Consider the following 24287-nt stretch of genomic DNA (forward strand, 5'->3'; position numbering starts at 1 on the left):
CAATTACCACTGCAGGAATGTGCCCAATCTGTTGTGCAACGCGCTCCGTCACTTAACTCAGTGTTTGAATTAGATAATGGTTTATTGACTGTGGAGCTGTGAGCGCCCCCCCCCCCCCCCCGTGTCATATTATGCTAAGTTTCCTTTGTGTAAGTGGCTCTAAATAGTAATCATTTACAGCTCTCTACAACGCATATAAGACATACTGTACACAGGCATGATCTGTGATTTCTGATTTTACGTGAAGACATACACACGCACATAAACAGCTTGTAAAAAAACGAGATTATCATCAATCCGTGGCTTTGCTTTGTTGTCAGTGTCAGTGTCTAATTTGCCATTCTGTAGGTGTGTTTACCCTCGGTGGCCCTATCCGTCACACTCGGAGGCTTCCAACAAACAAGCTGTCACAGTCAAACAGAAAGCCATTAGCTTTTGTGTTAGGGCGTCTGATGGATGGCGTTAGCCTTAATAAGGATGTGGCAAACAGAGTTTTAAGCATCAAATAGAGGAGAACAAGCGAGTGAAAGCAAAGGAATGTGAGGTTTGTGTTTGGATAACTCCGCGGTACTTGAGTGATATATTACCAACACGTGTCTTAGCGTACTTTTCCATCTCTGGTGTTTTGACTCGGATGGATGCTGGCTTTTTCCTCCCTACATCAACCCACTTTAATACACGAGACACTTGGAGGTATTACATCTGTGTGGAATAGCCCTCAAGCGCCAATTAGTTAAAGACTAAAAGTAAGAGCTTTCGTTCCAGTTGAACTCAGAATTCAGGATTTCCCAGTAAAGAGTTCCCAGGAAGTTTCTTGGAGCCCTGACCGCAAAATCCAACATGGCGGTGCCCAGCTGCAGGAATACACTGTTTATTGTCACCTGTGTTTTATTCCTGTCTCATTAGTTAATCACACACACAGAACTGTCCAACTCTACGGGGGAATTGTTGGGTCTCTGTAAATCATAAATAAGTCAGTGTGGTCTTTACCTAGTTTGTAAAGTGTCCTGAGATAACTGTTGTCATTGTTATGTTACAGCATAGTGCATTTTATCAGCTGGTATTGCTATTGATACCCCGGCTGACCCGTTAAATTTAACAGTTTTCTGACTTTGTACCTGGAGTGCGGTCGACTCAGAAGTCAGAATTGGGAATGACGTCACGCCTGAGGTTTTGTATTTATTCATTTTTTAATATTTGAGTTATTTATTATGTGAAACAAGCACAACACGAAAAAGGGGGGGGGGGGGGGGAGAAAAAAGAGATAGAAATGACATCATTTCATGAGTATAAGTATAAATCTTACCCCTTTATTTAATAATCTAAAAACAAAACAAACAAAAAAACGTATGAAATTGTGTTTTTCAGAATAAGGGCAAAACCCAGAAGAGCCCACATGCATGTCATAGTTTACCTGCACCTCCTCAAAGTGAATTTAAACTTCTTCCTGTTGCCTCTTCTTATCACGTACCTGCAGCCATTCTCCCCTGTGATGATGTTTAGAGCTTTAAAAGAAACGCAAGCTCTTGTTTAACCTTGAAGAGAGCCGTTCCACTAAGACGTGGGGTTAAACTACAAAGGCTGGCACCTTCAAACGAGCTTCACACACAAAGGAAGGTTGTTCTAATGATTAACCTACTCACACGTATTCTGTTAGAGTGAAAAAAGACCCGTCTTTGTGGGCTTCACTGTGTGTTTTTGTAGGTCTCAGGTTGAACTCCCCGCTGACAGCTATGTATAGTTTCCCTGTATTTGTTTCACGCCACTGCAAAAGAACATCAAACACTTCAGTTTCTCAGTATCAAGTTGCTCAAGGCTAATTCAATCAAGCATGTGTTTGACCTCTGCCCCCGGGGCAAAGCAGCATCTTGAGAACCAACTGTTGACGTCTGATCGCGTATAAAGTCTGGATGGCACCAGCCAGCCGCACAGAGCGCTTTCACTGATCCATATGTAAACGGTGAATGGACTTGTACTTATAAAGCGCCTTTCTAGTCCTCTGACTACTCAAGGCGCTGTCACATTCACCCATTCAGCATTGGGCATCTACATACCATCTAATCTGACCATTCACACCACATTCACACAATGTCTTGTCCCAAGGACACTTCGACATGTGGACCCGAGGAGCCGGGGATCAAACGACCGATCTCTCTAATGGAGGACGACCCACTCTACCTCTTAGCCACAGCCACCCCACATGTGGATTCAACTCAGGTCAATGTAGTTTTTCTCACTTTTATTTAATCAATTTTACTAAACAAGACTAAGGCCTTGTTCAATTCAATTCAATTTTATTTATAGTGCCAAATTATAAGCAAAGTTATCTCAGGACACTTCACAGACTAGGTAAAGACCACACTCTATGACTTATTTATGATTTACATGGACCCAACAATTCCCCCGTAGAGTACGGTGGCAACGAAAACCTTCCCTATAACAGACAGGAACGTCAGACAGACCCAGCTCTGTGGAGGACGCACATCTTAAGCACACATTTTGGCTCCTAGGGGGCACTTTACCACGCATTTTGGCTCCTAAAGGTCACTTTAGCACATGTAGTGGCTGCCATGAGGGCACTTTAGCACACGTTGTAGCTGCCATGAGGGCACTTAAGGACACTTAAGCACGCCACACTGATTAGGTCGGGGCAGTACGGTGAAGACATTAAAACGTCTTTTTTAACCACTAATTCTGCTGAAAATAACAGCAAACCTCTGCAGCAGCATGATAAGAGTCCCTACACACACAACAAAGCACCAATGGGCTCCTTCCTTTGGGATTGACTTTGGTAATCCACTGTAATGGACTTTACTATGAGAGGAGCTGGTACAGGGGCCAGTAGGTAAGTCTTTAAAACACTCTTTAATAAACTCTGGGTTCACTAACTACGTTTTTGGTGCTTTGTTGTGTGTGTAGAGACTCTTCTAATGCTGCTGCCGAGGTTTGCTGTTATTTTCAGCAGCATTAGTGGTTAAAAAAGACCTTTGAATGCCTTCACCGTACTGCCCCGAGCTAATCACTGTTAGCCACGTCCGGCTGTTAGCGACTCTCACAGATTTAATAGTTCATACATGTAAAAAACTGTCTCGACGGCTTATTCGATGGATGTAAGTGCTGAAAAAGACCATAGGATGATTTAGTGCCGGAATTACACTTTAAGTAAAAGTACTTGGTTACTGTCCATCACTGACTAATGTGCTCTCATGCCTCAAATGTGGTTACATTGTTGCCTGAGCCTCAGTGTAAGGAGACTACAGCTACTTTAAACAGCCGCCTGACTCCTTCGGGCTTGATTGACAGCTCCTTCCAGATGGGAGTGTCGATCCCACTTCCAAAGCACCTAAGTCCCGCCTCACAGTGTGTGTCTCGCCGGGGACTTGAGAGGCTATAAAATGAAGGAACTTACTGTAACCGGGACTCACTCTGTAGTCGGAGTTCCCTGGGTGAACTCCCGCACACAGACACTAAAGTCAGTGCAATGACTTAACCACCGTGAACCACAACACACACACACACACACACGGAGAGATATCGCTGTCGTCGGGGGGGCTTTCCTCTCACTTTCCGAGGCTCCAAGCGTTTCATCCCGTCGGCCGGGTCGAGACAGCGGGAGCCATGGCTGGGGACGGGTCGGACCAGCGGGCTCTGCAGTATGAACAAACTCTGGTAAGTTTGTTGCCAGTCTGAACTTTGGTCACAGTGCGTCCTGCGTGGAGAGAGTGTGTGTGAGAGAGTGTGTGTGTGTGTGTGTATGTGAGAGAGAGAGGAGCCAGACTCCACTGACAAATGTGTCAACTTTAACGCCGCTTGTTGCGTGACAGCGAGCGGCGTGAATGGAGGTCAAAAGTTACAATTTAAAGGAAATAAATGCTTTTTGGTGTAAATGTGGGTATGCCGAATGAAGCATTGTGTGTCTGCGAGTCGGGAAGTGTGTACAGGAGTGTGTGTTTTTGCTCACATCTTAGTGTCAAACGTAATTTGTTATATTTTAAACGAAGTTCAACCTCCCCTCCCCCTGTAGCTGCACTCAGGTGAAAGTGGCCGAGGGTTGTGGAGCCTTAAGCCGCCGTGCAAGGCTGAATTTACTTTGAATTGTCTTAATATTTAAGGTTGGATGTCTTTTAAGCTGCAGGCTTTACAGCAGCATATGTAGTAAAGGGGCTGTTATCATAACATCTGGATTTCGCTGGTGTGGTGGTTTGGTATGGCGAGCTTTAGCCGAACCCCGTTGTCAAAATGAAAGCTTTATAAGAAAGCCGTTTTATAATGTCGTAAACACATATTAGAAAAAAATCTTTATGCCTGGTTTGAATTATGCAAATGTGCTTATGAATTCGGCATAAAAATATTTCCTGAAAAATTCATTTATGTGACAAAAAAAGCAACTTTCCCAGCCATGTCACCCTGCTCCACACGCTGTCTTAACCCAACCAAAAGACACCAAGGTGGGCGGTGTCGAGCACTGTGCAAGACTTAAATATTCTGATTTTTAAGGAAATAAAAACCTACTTGATGCTTAATACATCAGCCGAATTCACAACAGGCTTCTAATGTTTTGTAAAATGTTCATACATTTTATTTTGATATGTGCATATTTGTAAAAAAGCAACTTATCTCTCTCTTAACAGTTTTTTGAATGCAATGTTGCTTAATAACATGAGCACTCAGATCCCTGATATTACAACTATTCTAATGTCTGCCATCACAGATAAAATAAGTCTACCTACTACATCCAAGAGGGTGATGTCATCTTCACGCAGACAGTCCTCTGGCTATCAGGGTTACTGTGTGTGTCAGGAGCTCAGTATGAGTGGGCTGCATTGATTTCAGCCACTACCATCCTCCAACAATAGATCAATTCATTGTTGTTTAGCAGCTCGGGTGCTGAGATAAGCTGCCGTGCATGTGCGAAGTGTTGTAAGATGAGATGCATCTGAAGAAGTCGTGCTGGTTAACTTGTATGATGGTCCCCTAGTGTAAACAGAGTATTGTATTTAAGCCAAGACTTCATAAGTTACTGTATGTCTCATAACCATTACCTCAGCTAATGTCTTTTTGTGGCTTACATAAGAAGCACACAGTTGTTGGGATTGATACATAGTCTGCACAAGGTTCTGAAGACGTATCAGCTGAGTTAATGGTTTGATATTGGGCCGGTTTTATAAAGTACGAGGCTCTCAAACATTTGCATGTCACCGACCGTAGAACAGCTACAGATCAGAGCCCGAGGACAACCACCTGATAACTCTAAAAAATTATATTTATGAATAAATTAAATAAGCTGGGAGTTAACAGTGGTAAGGGAAGACACAAAGTAAACTCTTCTAACGTATAATGAATAATAATTTAGATGCACATTCTCCACTTTGAGGAGCTTTGATTTGCAGCTTGCCCTTTGTGAGAGTCCAAGTACTCTGTGAGTGTGTGTGTGCGTGTGTGTGTGTGTGTGTGTGTCTTTCCCTGACAAACTTGTGTCAAGCCTAACAAATCTGTTATTTGAAGAGACAAGTTTTATAGGCCAACTGGATCCATTCAGTGGCAGCGAGGCTTTAAATCAAGGAGAGCGACAACTGTAACACTTCTTTGGGCCTCTGTTTCCTTCTCTTGAAAAAGTTTCTTTGTACAGAGCACCCCCCCCCCCCCCCACCACCATCTCCTCCTACTTCTCTCTGTGTGTGCTGTAAATCTGTGTGTGTGTGTGTTTGCGGGAGAGATTACACAACGTGCGACCCGCTGATTCAGCGCTGGACGCTCTGTCACCCTGGCGGGGTCTCGTGCTCGGCCCTGCGGATCTCTGAAAGGAACGTGCAAGCAGCTCCCTCTGCGAAAAACCCCCAAATAAATCCATGCACGCCACCTTTTCTGTGCCTGGATGATTGTTACACGAACAACAAGACCGTTGACGCATCTGAATAGAATCAAATAAAAATAGCTGGAGTGTGAGAATAACCTCTTTTTTACATAAATGAGTTCTCTCTCTGGCCCTCATCTCCTCGCCGTGGGTTGTAGTAACATGGTGTCTTTGTGTGATATTGGCAGTCATGGTGGTTGTGTGGGTTTTGTTGTGGGCAGTGGGTGCTCAAAGAGGCCAGTGTAGTTTGGGCTTTCGAGAGAGGCTGAAATGATGGCTACAGAAATGTTGGCAGGACCAGGAGTGAGGAGCGCTCGGAAAATAAAACCAACCTGAACATATTGTCTGTTATCGGACCGATGCGTCAGTTGTTATTTGTATCGAGGTGATTTTAGAGGAGATGCGCGAACACAAAGCATCGCTTTTATGGAAAATCTCTGAGAGAACACAAAGCTCTCTCTGTATTTGCACACGTAAATGTATTCGGGCGACGAAGCCTCACGAGATTACACAACAAACAGAATTTCAATAATATAGCCAGAAACTTCGAATAACAATCCAAAAGCCTGTCAGTGGTAGAATATTTATACACTTGCCCCGTTTGTAGCAGGCAGGCTGCAGCGCTCTCACTCTATACTGGACCAAGTTTCAGAAAAAGTTGTCCCCATAAGTCGCTGTGGGGGAATGTGGGTTGAAAAATACTGAAATTCCCCTTTAAAGAGCCCAAAGTCTCAGCAAACAGCAGCTAAAACCAAAACATGCTATTGGCGGCCTTCAGCAATGAATGTAAGGGCGCACTCACACTGTCCTTCCGCACCGTGCCCCGGGCTTTAGGGTACTTGTCCCCCCTCCCTCTCCCCCCGCGCCCCAGGCCCGTTTGTACTCACACTACCTGGGCCTCGCGCAAATGCTTCTTGCTGTCCATACGTCATCACGCCGTAACACGTCACACGCATTGATGACGTCATGGCGATGCGTGGCTTTGTTTACAGATCTTTCCATAGACCTCAGAGTTTTTGTGCGTCTTGTCGACTGTTTTTGAATCTTTTCATCGACCAAATCTGCAGTAAACACTCCACCTCCGCATCACACCAACGTGAACCTTTCACCGCCATTGTTGTTGTTAAATGTCCACGCATGGTCCCTCCTTCTATTTTCTATGTCCGAACAGGCGCACATAAATTACGTCAGAACCGCCGTAGGCCTCGTGCTCGTACATGTGCGTGCTCATGCTCGTACACGTGCGCACGCTCGTGCTCGTACATGTGCAAACGCACTCTACAAAAGCCCACCTCTCTCAGACGGGCCGTGGACGGCCAGTTGGCCGCAGTTATGCGCGGAGCGGGTGCACTCACACTGGTCAAACGCACTAGGCTTTAGCCGAAAAAACGGTTTTGGCCCGGTGCGGAAGGACAGTGTGAGTGCGCCCTAAGTGGCAACTGAAGAGACTTTGCACGAGTTAAAAGGTACAATTCAGGTCATTTCACACAGTGACCTTGCAGATAATGTATCTATTAACCACGTGTTACATACATCTGCATTGGTTATGTCTAAAAAAATAATAACAATAACACAAATGTTGAAAAAAACCCATTGAAATTCAATATTTCGGGTATCGGAGTTAGATCAGCATGTACGCACGTGTGTTTGTGTGTTTGTGTCTGCAACATGGTATCCTGAATGTCATTAAGTAATAAATGGACCGTCTTGTGATCAAAGGTAAACGTTTTATCGGGTGCTGTAAAATAGCTACAGTTTACGACCTTTTTATTGTGTGTATTCAGGAGTTTTCTTCAGCACTAAAAAGCAATATGATCAGTCAATACTGCTCCAATTTAAGTGCAAAACTATGTGCACAATAACTTTTATCAGCAATGCAAGTGTCCTCTGCAGCTGTAGAGTCTCTTATGGTGTTTGTTGTTGCTTTGTCCCAGTTTAAAGAAAGACCTGTACCGGAGTCACTTCAGTGAAACCTTTGGATGGTATTCGTCACAGTCCGGTGTCTCCATTCATGTCTGATGATCCTGAGACGTGCAGTAATGTCACTCAGCTTGCGTTGAACAGCGTTGTCGGTCTGGGGTCCAGTCTGGTTTGTAATAATTAACAGGAGAATGATCTCAAAGATGAGATCTGAATGATATGTGAGCCTCTTAAAGGGGCGGTGCAGCTATTAGGATCACAGGGAGTGAAAACGGTTGTATAATGTGTTCTGTGGCTCTGGAGGTCTAAAAAAGAGTCGTTATGGGAAGTATAGGGTTGTGCGGTTGTGTTCATTATCGATTTAATGTGCAGATTGTTTTCTCGATTAGTCGTTTGGTCAATAAAATATCATAAAATAGTGAAAATTGCCCGTCACAAGTCCTTAAAGTCCAAGGTTACATATTCAATCTCTTGTTTTTTTTAAAAATACCAATAATAAGGTTATAAGTAGAATCGGAGCAGCGGGGGCGGTGCTGCAGTCGCTCTACCGCATCGTTGTGACGGAAAGAGAGCTGAGGAAGGCAAAGCTCTCGATCTACCGCTCAGTCCTGGTTCCTACCCTCACCTGTGGTCATGAAAGCTGGGTCAGGACCCAAAGAACGAGGTCGTGGGTACAAAATGTGTTTCCTCAGGAGGGGGGCTGGAGTCTCCCTTAGAGAGAGGGGGAGAAGTTCAGCATCCGTGAGGAACTCGGAGTAGAGCCGCTGCTCCTTTGCGTTGAAAGGAGCCAGTTGAGGTGGTTCAGGATCATCTAGTAAGGATGAACCCTGGGCGCCTCCCTAGGGAGGTGTTCCAGGCACGTCCAGCTGGGAGGAGGCCTCGGGGAAGACCCAGGACCAGGTGGAGAGATTAGATCTCCACACTGGCCTGGGAACGCCTCAGGATCCCCCAGTTAGAGCTGGTTAATGTGGCCCGGGAAAGGGAAGTTTGGGGTCCCCTGCTAAAGCTGCTGCCCCGCGAGACCCGACCCCGGATAAGAGGCTGAAGATGAGATGATATGAGATGATAGAACTTTACAGACTGCAGGTATTTACTTTTGAGGAACCAGTGAATTTGAAACCTCAGACAAATGAATCAGCAACGATCCTGATAATCCATTGTCGATTAAGTAGTAGACTAATTGTATCAGCTCTGGTTTGGATCTTGACCCAGACAGGATTAGAAGACGATGGGAACTGACAGGATTTTACTGAAACTGATATCCATTTTGCTAATCAGTGAGATTCTTATTGATTCCTGATCAATTCTCTGTCTGGGGAAAAAGGTCGTGAACGCAGCTGCTGTATTATCTGAGCTTTAACACAGCGTAGATGAGACGAGAGAATATTTGTTCAGCTTTCCTTTTTATTTCGGTTTCTCAGAAAAACAATCTGCTAATCCTCCCTGCGTGGAGCTAATGTTGTTATTATCACGTCACACTTTGGACTGTCTCTTCTGACTCCTTCTTGTTGCAAGTTTCCAGCAGCGTGGACCCACGAGTTTGATTGAATGATTGATTGAAAACACTGATAAAAGGCATTGATAAGCTCTGTGGCACATGATTACGGCTCTAAATTCCTATCCCTAATCAGGCTCAACGTAAACATTGCTTTCCTAACTTTGTAAAACACAATGTAACAAATAAAAACATAGATATGCATGTTCTGAATGGTTACTTATTAGTAAAATACTGACTCTAAAGCACTGGATAGAATAGACCGGCCCCATTGTCACCAGCTGTTTGAGTAGGTCCCTTTCCATAAGGGTCGAATACCCAGAATGAGGTGGGTCTATCTCGCCAAAACACCTCTAGTTTGTATGCGAGTCGCTCCAGCGGCCGTTCAAGAGGCTGTTTTTTTACAATGTCACCGAGCAGGGCCGTTCTTCTCCCCTGAGAGAAGCCCGGTTGCTGATTGGATGTAACTCTCAGCAGGATGTGACGTGTGGTAGTGCAGACGACACAACAACACGGCAAAGTAGACCCTTTTATCCAGCGGTGTAGTAGAACGCAGCACAGAAAGTGATCTGTGCGTGAGTCGGTATTGACATTGGTGTTATATGATATCAGTGCCAAGGGTGTCTCGCAGAAAATGTCTTAGTTTGCGTGGGCTATTACAGCTCATTTTACATAGTTGCGGTCGTGGATGTACAGTATGTACAGTATGTGTGTGGGAGCCTGGGGCATCCTTCTATCGCTGCATCCTGCTTTGAGACTCCTCCTCCTCCTCCTCATCCCGCCCCTGGTGGACAGACAGCAGATTGTCACGCATCCCGTCTCTCGTTGTCACGCTCTGGCTTCAATGGCTCGTCATTGTTATTATCAGGCTGTATGAAGTGTGCGTGCGTGTGTGTGTGTGTGTGTTCTTTTTCATGGCAGCATACATTTAAATAGGCACAACACATGGACATCACATACAAATAACACATCCTCTCCCCACAAATAACAAACAGACCCTCTTCACACATGTCCCCAGAACAACATAAAGACAGCACTTAGACATGATCTACATATTTCTGTTTAGCGCTGTACAAACAAACTTCTTTTTAAATGAGCTTTCCTCCAGTCTGTCACCCCATATCTGCGGCCAGATGGGGGGAGAGTGAAGTGTGGGTTCAGGGGATGTTACAAGGTGGGGGATGAGGGGATCGGCAAATACTGTGTCAATAGGACAACCACTGATTTTAAACCCATTCTGACACGTTGACTCTGTAACACATCTAATCCCATGTGTGTCCCCTTGTCCGACTGAGAGGCTGTGTTATAACTGTTTACATGACAGCACAGTTGGTACAGGCTATTTTCATATGAAACAGAGTCACGCACATGTTTTTCTCTTAGCAGGACTTCTGTTTTACGATGTGCTAATATTCTTATAACGACTTTTTGAACAGAGCAACGGGGAAGTGAAAGTGTGGGAATAGAGAGGGATTAAAACATAATAATTTGCACAGTGCACATTTCTCCCTGTGTGTGTGTGTGTGTGTGTGTGTGTGTGTGTGTGTGTGTGTGTGTGTGTGTGTGTGTGTGTGTGTGTGTGTGTGTGTGTGTGTGTGTGTGTGTGTGTGTGTGTGTGTGTGTGTGTGTGTGTGTGTGTGTGTGTGTGTGTGTGTGTGTGTGTGTGTGTGTGTGTGTGTGTGTGTGTGTGTGTGTGTGTGTGTGTGTGTGTGTGTGTGTGTGTGTGTGTGTGTGTGTGTGTGTGGTGGCCATCCGTCTTGCTGTGACACGGGGTAATTTGTAACCCGGTGTTATTCGTCTTGCTGTGGTAATTAGGCTTTATGTAGCCGCAGCCACGTCCGTTTGATCTCTGCGCGCTCGCAGCCCGTAGTGGAAATTTCCTTTTATACTTGCCCTCTCCACTCCTCCATTTCACTTCCTTGCCTTGTGGGTAAAGTCTTTTATTTTTTTATTTTTGCAAGACAGGTCAACAACTCCTTGACCCCTGCTTTTTTAGTGTGCGGAGAAAGGGGGAGCTTGCATAACATTTGTTCCCAGCTAAGTTGTGCGAGTAGGTTGGCTGTGGCTGCAGATAAGCATCAAAACCCTCCTTTTTCTCATTGTTACAAAAGATCGACCTTTGCTTTTTTTGTTGTTGTTCTTCTCTCTTTGCCAAATGACAACTCTACCTCTTATTTACTCCGCGGACAAACAGCTGTGATGGATTTCTGCGTTCAGGACTCTAAACACAAACATTTGCACAAAAGCCTCTTAAAGGGGAACTCTTCGTAATAACTGTGGATTTGGCAAACACTCCACAAGACGGAGTCGACTGTCTGTAAACCGAAGGTGGCGTGTGTGTGTGTGTGTGTGTGTGTGTGTGTGTGTGTGCGTGTGCGTGTGTGTGTGTCCGGCCTTTTATTCTCGAGACGCATTGATCAGCGTCAAATTGATGATTAACCACAGAGAGAAGGAGAGAGGCAACAAGACAATGAACTCGACGGGTCAATACAGATGAGCTGGTGTTGGGGTGTGCCTTTTGTGCGCCTTGCAATTATCCTCCCCCCCCTCTTGTGTCCTAACAAATATGGATCGGAGAATAGATGGGAAACGGGGATCTAAGGCGAGTAGATGTTGCGAGCAAGAGGTGGTAATTAATTAATCAGCGGTCTAAGATCAACGGGTGACTTAAAGGAGGGTTCGATGCAGAGAATTAACTCTACAACTTTGAAGTTAATGCCGTAAAATGTTTTATTTGTAGGCAACGGATGCGTCTGATTACAGTTTGAAAGCCAGCGTGAAGCCACCTGGATCAGAAGAGCGTAACTCATGATCATTTTTAGGTATCAATCAATTTTACCGGCTTATATTTGGATTAATGGAATCGTTTGGTCTCTGAATTTTTTACTTTATCCGACCCAGAGGTCAGCACCCAGAGGTGTTCGCTTTACAGTCACATGAAACACGACTTAAACCATTATTCGATTCATCAAAGTAGCTGTTGTTTCATTGGATAATCGTTTAATCACTCTACAGTCACCGGGGTTGTTGCTGGTGTTGGCTCTGAGCAAACCGGCATGCCTGACAGCGCCGCTCGGGACCATTTAATGGATCGGTTCATGCATCTGGTTAATAATCTGATACCCGATCCAGCTAGATTTGTCAATATCAGGACCAATACTTGATCGGTGCAGCCCTAGTTTTAAGCTTCTTATCTCTCTAGTGTCATCTGTGCATCATCATCATCATCATCATCATCATCATCATCATCATCATAATCATTTATTGCAGGCAGCTTTCATTACAGTAGCAGTCGCACAAAAAAAACGGCAACATTTGAACGCAATTTGTGCCTGAAAAGAGGAAATTATCTTTTGTTTTCCTGTGTTAACGATGTGATTATCTCGTCATCTCGAGATCACAAAGCTTATTTTGTAAAGATGGGCCTAACGAAGAAATGTACTTGTGATGCCGACAGCACAGCACAACTTTTTCTTTAGTTTAAGGATCATTGTTGACACTGAAAATAGTTTTACAACATGATTTATTATACATATATAGTATAAGGACATGACTGGTAATGAGGGGTAATGCATTAATAATGCAGCATTATTTGTATACTATAATTATAATGGTAGGCGTGATATCAAATTGCGGCATTTGCGGCATTTTCTAGTTTATATATATATTCAGGAAACGGCGTTTATACTTTTTATTTGAGACCCTCTACTTCTGAAACCAAACCAGCCCTTACTCAAGAGTGGAGGTCACTTTTCTCTTGTCGCTGTCAAATCCGGTGAACAAATACTGCCGAGTCACCTTGATAAAACTGCAAAGTCAGAGTTGACACATCAGTGGATTTTCAGCTCACTATCAGCTGTGTGTTTGTGATTCTGGTGTGTGTGTGTGTGTGTGTGTGTCTGTCTGCTCTGAGATTTTCCATGTTCAGGGAGATGCTTTTACACCAAACAGCTTTTCGATAAGGGTGATCTTGTTGTCGTGTCGACTGCGTGATATGAAACAGATGCAGACTCACTTTGCTGCCGCCCTATTTTAAAAACGCCCTTCACTTTGTCTGAATGATGTGTCTGCGCTGCGCCGGGGATGCTCAAAGTGCTGCTCCGGTGTCTGCCTAATTGTTTACAAAGGTGTGTGTGTGTGTGTGTGTGTGTGTGTGTGTGTGTGTGTTCCTCTTCTTCTGCGTTTAAGATGAAACCTCAGGAATCAATAAAAGTGAGATAAACAGAGAGGGCAGTCGCAGCACAGCTTAAGACTCAAACCACTGTACTTTTTGTTTTAACTTTCGTATCATAATATCATAATTTCTCTTACTTTAAAGCTGCTATTATAAAAAAAAATATGTTTTTGTCATCTGAAACTGTAATGTCAACATCCTGACAGTTCTACATGATCCTGGTTCTCCTAAGCGAGGCACTGTACACACCAAAGATTTGTGACCAGACAAAGCATTTGCGGTGAAGTTGCAGCGTCGTGAACTTGCGTGTCCCGCTCGATTCGAGCCAGATGATGGTGTCGCCTGAGAATCGGCTGCTTTTAGGACGTAAGGCACGTCACCTGCCTCGACAGCCAATTAACTCGTAGCAATATCAGTTTTGGATGGAGGTATAACAAGCTAGAGAGTAAATGAGGAGAAGGAGCGCCGTTCTCCACAACGAAGCATTGAATCGGGGAAATAAAACATTAATTTAGCCGTTTTAATCACTACTAGAGATGCAGCTGTAGCAAGTCTGTCACTATCTCTGACTTCATTCATATTTTAACATCCTACTTAATATATCCAGCGACAAAAATAGTCTGAGAAGTCAGAAAGGAACAGAATGAAACACCAGAAATCCAAGGTCCTTAGTCCAACATGTGACAATCAAGCCTATCTTTACCTCCCATCCTGTACACGATGCCTCATTTAGCATCTTTTGTGGGCGGCTGCAGTAATAAACTTGCTGTTGATTGCTCATGCAGATGTTTGTCACAACAAAAAAAAGAGGATGTGATCCCTTCCTCTTTAGACCGCTTCATCAGCACAGCCGCCTGTATCATCATCATCACGGTGTTGTGGTTTGACAGGATGATCTCCGGTGTGGCCGGCCCTTATCCGCTGTCACTACCGATCGTCCGCGCTGTGGCTGACTGCCTCAGGGTTTACGCATCAGCACATTTCCCCCACTGTCGAATGTGCGCCGTGATTAGTCACCAGCTCTGTTCAAACATGAGCGTCAGGCGATGCCATCAGACATTGTATATTTACTTTTCGTTCCCAGTCGGGCTGTTGAGAGCTGCTCTCCCACAGCTGCACTGTAATGCAGTCATCGTGAAAATAACACAACACACTACTCTCAAACCAAAGAATCCCATGATGCACACTGATTCAGAGGGATTTCCAACTAAATTAGAAGACACTGCTCTTTAGTGTCACACCAGTTTTACGGCTGCTAGATTAGTCCGGGTATTTTAGACTATTTTAAGCCTAAAAGCTACCGTATTGTCCGCACTATAAGGCGCACCACACTATAAGGAGCTCCTTCAGTGAATGTCTTATTTTGAGACTTTTTCATATATAAGGCGCACCGCATTATAAGACGCATAGAACAGACGCTACAGTCGAGGCTGGGGTTACGTTCTGCATCCATTAGATGAAGCTGCGCTAAAGGGAACGTCAACAAAACAGTCAGGGGAGGTCGTCTTGTTGCTTCCTCCACTTCGGCACCATTGATTGGTTCATGTTAAACTCTCTGGCTGCTGCTCTATTTCCGTGTTCTGCTGCGTGACTAATGGCCTTGAGTTTAAACTCTGCGTCGTAAGCGTGTCTCTTAACAGGAGCCATTTTGGGCTCTTTATACAAACACACACATGGAAATGAAACGTCACGCTCCGCGCAGTCGTATATCTCAACATGCACCGCGCGTTACTTCTTCTACGGGGGAAAATAGAGTGGGCGGCTGCTCACCGTAGTTGCGAGACCTGTTGTGGCTCAATATTGGTCCATATATAAGGAGAACCGGATTATAAGGTGCACTGGTGGCTTTTGAGAAATGTGAAGGTTTTCAGGTGCGCCTTAAAGTGCGGAAAATACGGTAAGAGTGGCCTGAGATCAGTGGCATTCCGGAAATTTAAACGTCTATATAAAATCTGATTAGCAGATGCCCAGCTTGCTTCTAACCAAACCCAGCTCCTCTTGTATCGCCAGTCTTAACGCGTCTAATGAGCCTCTGGTGGGCTTGTAATTGTCGTACACTACATCTCATCTCATCTTCAACCTCTTATCCCGGGTCGGGTCGCGTCGCGGGGGCAGCAGCTTTAGCAGGGGACCCCAAACTCCCCTTTCCCGGGCCACATTAACCAGCTCTAACTGGGGGATCCTGAGGCGTTCCCAGGCCAGTGTGGAGATCTAATCTCTCCACCTGGTCCTGGGTCTTCCCCGAGGCCTCCTCCCAGCTGGACGTGCCTGGAACACCTCCCTAGGGAAGCGCCCAGGGGGCATCCTTACTAGATGCCCGAACCGGACTTGAAAATAAAGGGTTAGCATGAAAAACTTTGATGTTAGCATGAAAAAATCCCTGTACTGTACCAGATTCACCTCCAGGTTTGTTTGCAGTTCATCAACCCGGAGTTGCAGTCGCTCCCCCTCCCCTGACTGCCTGCCCTCTAATTGCTGTTGGTTTACAGTTGATGAAGTGTAATTAAACTGACGCTTGGCAGTGTTTAGCCGCTGATGGAGTTGATCAGTGCTGCTTCTGGCAGCCGGGGCGCAACGGTCCCCGCACTGAAAGATTTAGAGGAAACAGGCGGAAGGTGCTTTGATGCACCAAACACTGGTTATCAGCAGGCATTACAGCGCTCTGTCAATCACTATGAATGCTAGCATACGCACGTCACATTTTTCACTAATAGGCACTTGGCCTTTTTTCTCACTCGCCGTTCTCGAGCGAGTGCACGCAGGCAGATGCCACCTGTTTCTTTCTAGCCTGGCTGAGCTCTGCCACGCTGACTCATGCTACTCGTCATTAGCAACTAATCAGGACATGGTGGATTAATCCCAAATATTCTCTCTTCTATTTCCTCCATTTCCAGCCACGTCGCTCTGTTTCTCTGGATCTTATGTGAATCTGAAGTTTTATAGTGTTTTCCCTAATGTCACGCCATCTGTGCCTGCTGCTGTGTCCTCTGTCTTAACTTCTCACCTCTGTTGTTAGTCTTTTTTTTTTTCCTCCTCTCAACACACACACACACACACACACACACACACACACACACACACACACACACACACAGATTAGCTGACCTTCACTTTGCACTCCTGGATTATTTGGGACTAAGCGTGACTTTGCCGCGGGCCCTTTAGTGCTAACTGAGCACCTTGTTGACCATGTTAATGATGGATACTGAAATGTTTACAAAGACTTTATAAGTGTTTAGGATTTAGGGGGAGTGAGTGAATGAGCGAGTGTTCAATCACCTGAAACTTTGGCTTCGTTCACACTGCCGGTCTTAATGCACAATTCAGATTTATCGCTCAAATCCGATTTATGCGGCAACATCCGTACAGAGGAGTAATTGGATTGCGGCGTCAGGCACACTTTTCTTATTTCAATCAACTCTATTTGTCTTTCATTTACCAAACAGTGCAGCATGGGAATGACGTCAAAGTTGCATTAAATGTGACCTGGCTGTTCAGATTGCAGTCACATTAAAAAAAAATCTGATGCGTATCCGATTCAGTAGCACATTTAAAAGTGGCTTAATTCTGATTTAAAAATGTCAGATTCAATGCAACATGTGCTGTTCACACTGTCAAAAGCAACTCAGACATGGGTCACATATGAGAGGAAAAATCTGATTCAGGTCACTTGTAGCTGCAGTGTGAACGTAGCCTAAGGGCCGGAACTTGGTCTACAAAAGCATCATTACAAGTCAGTATCAAAGCAAACCAGTGATGTTAAACAGGGACAGCAAATGGCTAATTTGGCACACTTTTAATGGTGCCAGTTTGCCAAAATGGAGAACAATGAACATTGACAATGCTCCACATTGTCAGAATCCTTGGTGTACGTTACAGTAGTGTTGGTAAATGACATATGCAGTGGCAATACATACAACATACAGCATTGACAGAAAATACCCATTGAACGTGCATATTTTGGTCTGAGGTGGGGCGTAAAGCTGTGCACAGTACGTGAGCCTTTGTTCATAATCAGCTGTGCAGTATACTCCTGTTAATCTGTAACAAAGACTCTGTTACACAATGAGATTTCCATTGTTGAAGCTCAATAGAGTAGATGTTTTATGCCTCGCTTGATGCACACGAGGTGTAGAAGTAAGATACATAATCTATAAACTACAGAGATTACTGTTTGTTGTTTAAGGGTCCGATGCATCAGTCTCCAGGACACAATGTACCGCCGCTTCTGTGAGTTTTAGATTAAAGGTAAACTGCAGTGATATGCAAATAGCTGGGGACAAAGTCAAAGATACAGATCGTGCGATAGGAGTTTTATTAACAATGTTTGTGTCCTTTTTTTGAACAGTACCCCTCTCACTGAATGCTGTAAACAAGCAAGACAAGAGTGTGTGTGTGTGTGTGTGTGTGGAATGGGTCGATGGTGTAATGTGTTGTGACAGCAGGGAGAAAAAGGAGAGATTAAGTTCAGGAGTTGGCCTTCCTCACTTTAACGGCTCCGCCAGTAAAAGGCCTCCTCTTACACACACATCAGCGGACGATAAAAACACACACACACACACACACACACACACACACACACACACACACACACACACACACACACACACACACACACACACGCCTCTTGTCTCTTCCATTCCCTGAACAAGCAGCTTCTTGTGTACAAACAAACAGCGTTATGTGTTTTTGTTAGTCAAAAATTTTAATAGATAGTAAGGGCTAATGCCAACATGTGTGTGTGTGTGTGTGCGTGTGCGTGTGCGTGTGCGTGTGCGTGTGTGTGTGTAACATATCTTTAGATAGAACAACACTAGAAAAAGTCCGCAACCCCTCGAACTCTGCTACGTTGTGATGCCGTTTCAGTATCTTTAAATGCTTCATATCCCTTAAATCTCTACAACGTAATGTTCTGTAAGTCATCAAACCATAATTATTGAGAAACTATTGAAATTGTGTCATAAATTAATAAAAGAAATACACTTTTTTCATCACATATTAAAAATAAACACACAAAACATATTGATCCAAACTATTTCTAAACGTAGACGCGTGAACAAAATGTTCCTTAACCCTCTAGAAGTTAATTAAACTATACATTTTTTAGTTTTTGATATATGCTCATGAGCGTATATCAGTGTAACTGTTCCTGTCGGTGGCTGTCGGTGACTTCTTTACGCTCTTCTCTTTCAAATGTCATTTTCCCTCGTGTGTGTGTGCGTTCGTCTCCATCACTGCTGTTGCAAACAGATTCTGCAACATTCTTTCACCCCGGGGAGAACGAGCAACTGCGTGCCTTTGAACGCCCCTCTGCATTCACAACATACGATTAGTCTTCACACACACACACACACACACACACACACACACACACACACACACACACACACACACACACACACACACACACACACACACACACACACACACACACACAAAACTTGAGGCGGGCAAGGACACAATCATTGCAGAAACAGCGCAACACACTGCATCAAAGACATTAAACACACACACACACACACACACACACACACACACACACACACACACACACAAAACTTGAGGCGGGCAAGGACTCAGTCATTTCAGAGACAGCGCAACACACTGCATCAAAGACGTTAAACACACACACACACACACACACACACACACACACACACACACACACACACACACACACACACACACACACACACACACACACACACACACTGCCCGTTGGATCCCAGTCGCAGTGCGAGTGTGTGACTGGATTGTCAACTGGTTTGTTCTAGAGTTGATCCATTTGTCATCCATCACCACCTTCTCTTCTTTTTCCTCACTTCTACCTTTTCCTCTCTTTTCATTAATAACTATCCCACCGCCAAACTGTGAACTCCGTCTCATTCATTCATCTTCAACCGCTTATCCCGGGGTCGGGGTCGCGGGGGGGCTGGAGCCGATCCCAGCTCGGGCGTGTGAGGCGGGGTCCACCCTGGACAGGACGCCAGTCTATCACAGGGCACATAGAGACGAACAGAGACAGACAACCATTCACACCTACGGGTGATTTAGAGTCATCAATGAACCGAACACCTGCACGTCTTTGGACTGTGGGAGGAAACCGGAGAACCCGGAGAAAACCCACGCAGACACAGGGACAACATGCAAACTCCACACAGAAGGTTCCCAGCAGGTATGCGAACCTGGAACCTTCTCGCTGTGAGGCGACAGTGCTAACCACCACACCACCGTGCAGCCCGTGAACTCCGTCTCCCCTTCTTATATTTCTTATCACATCATTGTGACGAAATATCAACTTTTGGTTGCATCTTCAAAAAGTCCACAGTTTTTATCCAATTAATTTTAAACAATGAAAACACGAGTTATAAAGGCTGAGGTTGTGTAATGGTTTCAGTATTGCGGCGAAAAGTTCTGGTTGTTTGGAGCAAATTAAATCTGAAATTTGACAAACAAAGCAATAAATATAACGTGACAGCAATTCAAATCCATTTCACTTTTAGATTCATCTCTTTTCTAATGAGAAAAACAGTGGAAAATACCCGTCACATGTTCGCATTTTCCAGAAAGAACCAAACATTTAATTGACAACGATAAAACGGAAGCAAACAGCATCGAATTGTCACATTTCCGAAGCTCAAACCGAATAAAGTTTGGAATTTTTCCTTGATAAAACATTTCTAATTGGACTGAATGAGCATTTTGTACTGTGTCTGGTGATTTTGCCCGGAGCAATCTTTAGTGGAGACAGACCATCCATCCCGTGATTTATTTTTCAGTTGAAGTAGAAGCGTTGAACAGTGGCAGACAACTTTATTAATGTGCCAAATGTCCTCCGTAACGTCCCTCATCTGTGTTGCTTTGTTTCATGTCCGTTGTTGGTGAATCGATTTCTGCCTGAGTCTGAGTAAACCATTGAACTTTACCACTGTTTCTGAGGGCGCATTCACACTGTCCTTCCGCACCGTGCCCCGGGCTTTAGGGTACTTGTCCCCCCCTCCAGGCCCGTTTGTACTCACACTACCTGGGCCTCGGCCAATGCTTCTTGCTGTCCATACGTCATCACGCCGTAACACGTCACACGCATTGATTGGCGTCATCGCGATGCGTCGCTTTGTTTCCAAATCTTTCCATAGACCTCAGAGTTTTTGTGCGTCTTGTCGACTGTTTTTGAATCTTTTCATCGACCAAATCTGCAGTAAACACTCCACCTCCGCATCACACCAACGTGAACCTTTCACCGCCATTGTTGTTGTTGTTAAATGTCCGCGCATGGTCGCTGCAGTGAGTTTACGGGCTACCGTTGCATTGTGGGTAATGTAGTTTAGGTGCGTGAAAAACACCAGCAGGCGGCTGTGGCGTGCGGGCCGGTTCTAATACTAATCAAATATCATCCCGGGGGCCAAGATCATTCATCATCGGGGGGCATTGACTTTGACACCCATGCTCTAACGGTATACCTAATAACCCCGCTACAGAGCAAGAGCGCAGTATCGGGGTCGTACAACCAATTCTGCGCTCAGATCTGCGCCCGTTTTCACGCAAGATTGATAAATGAGGGCCATTGTGTTCACAACTTGTTTCTGCTCCCCTCTAGTGGCCACTTTAATCATTGCAGGTTTAAAGCGTGGCCTGGTGTTGTTGCAGCTCAGGCTCTATAAGCTGCTTATTTATGGATTTTTGAAGGTCAATATTGATAACGCAATAATCCGGTAGCCGATATTTTCCGTGCAGCGCGGAGTCGACCTTTAACGCATCCAAACAAATCACACTTTTTCAGTGAGTCTTTGTGCTGTCACGGTAGAAAAGCCTCTGAAAACGGCTGCGGTTTGTTGTTTGTTGTCCTGGATTTAAGAGGAACTCTGACCAGCCAAGCAGGAACGGATGTGTCAAAGTCATAAAGTGGAGGAAACGTTCGCTAATGTATCACACACGCAGGAGTGTTGTTGATTTCACACAAGGTCAAATCCTCTTTTTCATTATGGCTCAATTTTCCGAGGATGCAAATATCTCCTACGTTGATACATTCATTTGGATCAATCTTGTGCTCGTCACGTTAAAAAAAACGCACTGATTTTGCTTGTGGATGGGTTCTTGGCACTTCAAAGGCCACATTAAATTAGGTCCGACCCGCACACTGGCTGGGACCGCGTGTTCAGGGAGGAACAGTGCAGTCTGATGTTTCACAACAATGATATCTGACTGGTATTAAAGGTCCAGAATCAGCAAACTGATGACTGTAGCGTCCACCGTAGCAGACACAGCCAGTCTCCTGATGCCTGGTACCTGTCAGGCTCAAGCGCACAAAGCATGAGGAGTGTGTGTGTGTGTGTGTGTGTGTGTGTGTGTGTGTATCTGTGTGTGTTGTCAAGCCCCTTAGATAGATTTGGCCTGGAGGATCAGGATAAAAGAGTTCAGGAGGGTGAGAACACATTTGGCATTCAAATCTGTGTTGAAACCCAAAGAGTGTGAGTGTGTGAGCGTGCGTGTGCGTGTGTGTGTGTGTGTGTGTCTCTTATCTCACATCTCAGGGAAGCAATATTCAGATGCTTAAACCCAGAAAGCCCAAGTGTCCAACCTGCTTATTTCATCTGATGTGAAGCGCCTCACACAGCCTTAGCCCTGTGGAAGGCGTGTGTGTGTGTGTGTGTGTGCGTGTGTGTGCGTGTGTGTGTCTAAACCTCTCACAGAATAACAACTCTGCGGCATTTTTCATCCCCCAAAACCCACCCTGCTTTAAATAATTTTTTTTCCAACAACATTAACAGGCTCGCACAACAGCTTCACCTTCAAATGAAAAAGGAAATTAATTAGATTTTGTGTGGAAAAGTTCAGGACGACACCGGTTAATACTCATGAGAACACTCGTTGTGTTGTGTGCTGACGTGATATTGGTGTAACAGCTGTAGAGCGCATGCTTTGATCTCTGCGCAGATTGGTGGTGTTGCCTCGATGTCTCCACCTTCATCAGATAAAGTTCACAGATCGTTAACGTTCACGTCAGAAATACTCCCAAATAGGTGCTTTTGCTTCTCACTTCGAGACCAAATCCTCTGCCGCCTCCTTATCAGTCCACTCTCAGCTCTTCACTTTATAATTGTATCGATAACACACTTTTACAAATTAGAGGTCTCTTATTTGATGAAAGCGGTCACTACTGATAAGCGAAAATGAACAAAATTGGTACAATTTGTATTAGAAAACAACTTTGGGGAGGGTAAGTAAGTAGTTTCATTAATGTGTAATTGGTATAGAGGGATCGTGCCCACACTGTCAAAAAGAAAGCGTTGAAAGGAGCCAGTTGAGGTGGTTCAGGATCATCTGGTAAGGATGAACCCTGGGCGCCTCCCTAGGGAGGTGTTCCAGGCACGTCCAGCTGGGAGGAGGCCTCGGGGAAGACCCAGGACTAGGTGGAGAGATTAGATCTCCACACTGGCCTGGGAACGCCTCAGGATCCCCCAGTTAGAGCTGGTTAATGTGGCCCGGGAAAGGGAAGTTTGGGGTCCCCTGCTAAAGCTGCTGCCCCCGCGACCCGACCCCTGATAAGAGGCTGAAGATGAGATGAGAAATACATTTATTTAATTCAATTCAGTTTTATTTACAGTGTAACTTTGCATACGTAACGTCGCACACGTAACTTTGCATACGTAACATCGCACACGTAACTTTGCACACGTAGCGTCCCACACGTAACGTCGCACACGTAACGTCGCACACGTAACGTCGCACACGTAACGTCGCACACGTAACGTCTCACACGTAACGTCTCACACGTAACGTCGCACATGTAACTTTATATACGTAAAGTCGCACACGTAACTTTGCATACGTAACGTCGCACACGTAACTTTGCATACGTAACATCGCACACGTAACTTTGCATACGTAAAGTCGCACACGTAACCTTGCATACGTAACATCGCACGCGTAACTTTGCATACGTAACATCGCACACGTAACTTTGCATACGTAACTTTGCATACGTAACGTTGCATACGTAAAGTCGCACACGTAACCTTGCATACGTAAGATCGCACATGTAACTTTGCATGCGTAACGTTGCACACGTAACGTCGTACTCTTTACTGTAGGAATTAACTCTGGTACAAGTGTGTTCAGCTTGATCCCTCATGGGGGAAGTAATCTTACTCCTACTGACTTCATAATTCATATTTAATATAACGGATTAGGAGATTGTATCAGCGCAGATGAGTCCTGTGTAACGTAAAGGAAGCATTCTCACTCTGTAACCGATTACGGCTAAAGATTAAAGTCACCAGGACTCACTCGAGAGACTGGCTTAGTTTTAAATTACATTTTCATGTTAATTGCTGACGATTACGGCCTAACAACTTGTAATCCACATTCAGGCCAAATAATACACGTCGGTGTTTTCACAATGCGCGTCTGTTACGTGTGCTTATGGGATGCTGGTGTGAACGGGCAGCTTCTCCTCTTCCCTCCGCACCTGTGGTGGAGTCAGTCATCGCCCTCTCCCTACTCTGTTCTCCAGGGAAAGGACACAAGTGGGTGGACTGGTACTCAGACACCCACTGGTGTTGTGATGACACCTGCGCGGCAGCAGGCATGTTGATGTAATGCGCTGCCTCTTCACTTTCACACGGGGAGAGAGCACATTAGGGCAGAATGAGGACCATTGTGCTGGGTAGACTGCGGTGGCACCTGACGCCACCTCAGGGCCACAGGGCTGAGACGTTTTTCACAAAGGGTGGCGATGTTGAAAAGGTGAGGGGGGATGTGGGACGAGGAGAGGAGAGGAGAAGGATGACGTAATTATGATTCCAGTGGATTGATGCTGGCTTCTTGCACACTGGTATCTGATA

At 45.0% G+C, this 24287-nt stretch overlaps 1 protein-coding gene across 4 annotated transcripts in view; it reads left to right on the forward strand.

Annotated features, from left to right (window-relative positions):
* Nucleotides 1–3601: 3601 nt before the first annotated feature.
* LOC310947256 (chloride channel protein 2-like) overlaps nucleotides 3602–24287 on the forward strand; it is a 177887-nt gene continuing 157201 nt past the window's right edge. For all 4 annotated transcript variants that reach the window (XM_083914027.1, XM_083914029.1, XM_083914028.1 and 1 more), the window contains exon 1: nucleotides 3602–3669. In XM_083914027.1, coding sequence (XP_083770153.1) covers nucleotides 3619–3669 — 51 coding nt within the window. In that variant the 5' untranslated portion in view covers nucleotides 3602–3618. The remainder of the gene's footprint in view (nucleotides 3670–24287) is intronic.

The sequence above is a fragment of the Echiichthys vipera genome (assembly GCF_963691815.1).
Source record: "Echiichthys vipera genome assembly, chromosome: 5".
In the NCBI taxonomy this organism is placed as follows: Eukaryota; Metazoa; Chordata; class Actinopteri; order Perciformes; family Trachinidae; genus Echiichthys; species Echiichthys vipera.